At 43.7% G+C, this 3,317-nt stretch overlaps 1 protein-coding gene across 1 annotated transcript; it reads left to right on the top strand.

The window, feature by feature from the left end:
- Window positions 1-1,707: 1,707 nt before the first annotated feature.
- LOC147125136 (solute carrier family 25 member 53-like) lies at window positions 1,708-3,001 on the top strand. The gene has a single exon (XM_086009154.1). The coding sequence runs from the start codon at window positions 1,781-1,783 to the stop codon at window positions 2,648-2,650; it is 870 nt and encodes a 289-aa protein (XP_085865280.1). The 5' UTR covers window positions 1,708-1,780; the 3' UTR covers window positions 2,651-3,001.
- Window positions 3,002-3,317: the final 316 nt, after the last annotated feature.

A 3,317-nucleotide genomic window follows, 5' to 3' on the forward strand; every position in this document is an offset into this window, starting at 1 on the left:
GAAGCCAACCCCATGGAGGCGGCGTCATTCTTCAGGTTTGACTTTCCAGAAGAAGGTGTAACCACCGCCTTGCTCCTTGAGCTGGCCTTCCCCTGCCCGCCGGGTCTCGCTTAGGGCGGTGATGTCTATGTCGAAATGTCTGAGCTCCCGGGCAATGATAGCAGTTCCCGTCTGTCACTGTTGGGGTTGTCCATGAGGGTCCTGACGTTCCAGGTCCCGAACTTCATTTTAAAGGGTGGAAGAGACCTGTACGTGAATTCTTTTAACGTGGGGTGGCCATTGCATACCAGCTACCACACGGGCTTGACAGAGCAAGGTCTTGGTCCAATGGCAAGGGGATCCCGGACGATTGGAGACCAGGCTCTACTACATCGGCCTAGCACACACACACAAACATACTCCTACTGTCCTCCTCCTCCCTCCAGGTCTAGGAAATAAATGAGAGCTGCTTAAAAATGAATGTAAACTCGATTAAATTTTATATTAACAGGTACTTATAGACTAAGGGCGAAATGTTCAACTTCAACCGGTGATTAAAATGAGCGGCGGGGGATCGGCCACCTGTTATACACCCACCCGCTTTTTCTTTCCATTGACTTCAATAAAGGAAAATTGGGCAGGGTGTTTAATGGGCAGCTGATCCGTTACCTCCACTGCCGAAGTTGGATATTCCATCCAGTATTTTAAGTAATTTATATATTGTATTTTATGCATTGACCTTACACTTTTCAGAGAATTTTTTATTTTTAGAATGCTGCTGATTGAAGGTGTAAAGAAAATTGGGAGAGATAAAGGACACTTGGGATATAGGGAAGTAGAATGGGAAAGAGCACATGGAACCGGCATCTTATTAATGGAATATAGGTGGATAAGATTAGGAATGGGCAATGTGTATGGACATGGAGAAGGAGTGGGGCTGTAGAGATGTGAATAATGTTTATGGTTGAGTTTTTGGGAGCTGGAACTTTGTCCCATTGAAGGTATGTGATGGTGGCCACCAATGTGCTGGACCTTGGTCACTTTTAACAATGGCTATGATGCCCTGGAATAGTTGCTTGGAGAGAGTGAAGTGTGATGTTAATGGTTATAGCTACGCTGGGGCTGAAACCATAGTGGGGGACAACAGTTCAGCTGGGAGCTTTTTCCTGCCAAGTTAGAGAGAGAGAGAGAGAGTTGAGAAGCTGGGAGACTCCAATGCAGGAGGTGTGGTGCAAGTGGAGAGATTTGCTGGTAAATGCAAATAGGAGCAGGCTGCATACTGTAGAGAAGGTAGGGTATCGGGGACCAGCGGCTGTCTGTCCTGTAAGGTTACTTCGGGAAGCAAGAGAGAAGCAGGTGTCGGTCCTGTATGGGAACTGGGGAATGTGATAAATTAGGCTGTTTGGGTAAGAAATAAAAACGAGGGAATGTGACTCCAATGGCAGCTTGTTTTTGCTATACATTTACACATCTTAGTTTCCCAGGCCTATAAATTTGTGTTTTGATTCCTGTTCATTTCTGTTATATTTCTGTTTTATGAAAATGATGAAATTTGCATATGAGCCAAGCTGCACGAAATTTGGTTATGAAAACAAATTTGTCTGAGATTATGCTTAATATAAGTATGACACAGAAAATGTGACTTGACGGTCATGAAACGTGCAATGGACGTACCATTTTTATATCACTAGTCAATCTTTTTTCTTGTGTTCTTGAGTGCAGTTTTTGAAGCAGACTGGTATATGGTAAATCTTTGCGCTCACCTGAAATTATTTTTATATATTATACAGAAGGATTGAAAATGCAGCAGAACTCTAGAGACTCAGCCAACAGCTCGGTGGGAACCCCGTTGAAAAACTGTGCAATCGGAGCTGCCTCTAGTTGCCTGGCTACATTTCTGACCTTCCCGGTCCACAAAACAATTTTCCGACAGCAAATCCATGGTTTAAATATCCGGAAAGCTGTCGCTCAACTCTGTCAAGAAGGTCTCGTCAAGTTTTACAGAGGAATTCTCCCTCCACTCCTAGCTAAAACCATCCAAGGCACCTTGCTGTTTGGCACTTATGATGGTCTCATTAGGAGTATGCCAGCAGAGGGTACACATTTGTACCATCACTGCATTGCGGGGTCCTTATCTGGAATTATTGAAGCCTTAGTGTTGACCCCATTTGAACGTGTCCAAAATGTCCTTCAGGACCACAGAAAAGATGTCAAACTTCCCAATATCAAGAGAATCCTGAAGGAGTTCAATTCTTACAGCTTTAAGAATAAGTTACAGCTTGGGTACTATCGAGGCTTCCTCCCCATTCTGTTGAGGAATGGAACAGGCAGTGGCCTTTATTTCTCTTTCAAGGACCCGATTAAGAATTCACTCTTGGATAAAGGCCTTCCCAGTGGAATTTCTGCTTTTGTCTCTGGGAGTTTCAATGGAATGATGGTGTGTTTCATCTTATACCCCCTCAGCGCAGTGATTGCAAATGTGCAATCTCACGTTGGAGAAGAGAAAATGAGCCTTCGGAATTTCATTGCAAACTTCTGGGTGTCTCGTGGCGGAAGCCTCTTGTACATTTACAGGGGTGGTTCCCTGGTTATATTGAGGTCCTGTATAACCTGGGGATTAACCACTACTATTTATGAACTTTTAAAGACCACACACTGTCCTGAAAAGTAGAGTTATTATTTTTTTCTGAAAAGAATTGAGTAACCCATATATTTGACTTTTCAGTATATATATGAATGACTTGGACGAAGGAATAGAGAGTTGTATATCCAAGTTTGCAGATGACACTAAATTAGGATGCATGCTAAGATGTGTAGATGGGAGCAGGAAGTTACAAAGGGACTTAAACAGACAAAGTGAGTGGGCAAAACTGTGGTAAATGGAGTTCATAGAAACATAGAAGATAGGAGCAGGAGTAGGCCATCTGGCCCCTCGAGCCTGTTCTGCCATTTACAGGAAACTTTTTTTTATCCGGCACGGACGGGACCGATGTGGTGCCAGTTCATCAAAAATTCCGGATAACCGAACACTATAGTAAAAGATACAGAGCTGAGAGCTCTGTATAAAGCAACAAACCCTGTGCTTCAAAACAATGGCCACAAGTTGCAAGCGTCTCTGTAGCTTAGCAACAGCTACAGCCACACCCTTGCACAGCAACACATGGAGGAAGGCAAGTAATAAAACTTACCTGAACCTACTCCTGAATTTTGCCGGTTAACCAAGATTTCCGGTTATTTAGGTGCCGGTAAATCGAAAGTTTCCTGTAATGAGATCATGGCTGATCATCCAAATTCAGTACCCTGTCCCTGCTTTCTCCCCATATCCCTTGATCCCTTTA

This window comes from Somniosus microcephalus, chromosome 1 (genome assembly GCF_052327205.1).
Source record: "Somniosus microcephalus isolate GS21.2 chromosome 1, FLI_Smic_1.0, whole genome shotgun sequence".
In the NCBI taxonomy this organism is placed as follows: Eukaryota; Metazoa; Chordata; class Chondrichthyes; order Squaliformes; family Somniosidae; genus Somniosus; species Somniosus microcephalus.

Coding starts and splice junctions, on each gene's coding strand:
- LOC147125136 (XM_086009154.1), top strand. CDS start 1,781: ATGCAGCAGAACTCTAGAGACTCAGCCAACAGCTCGGTGGGAACCCCG.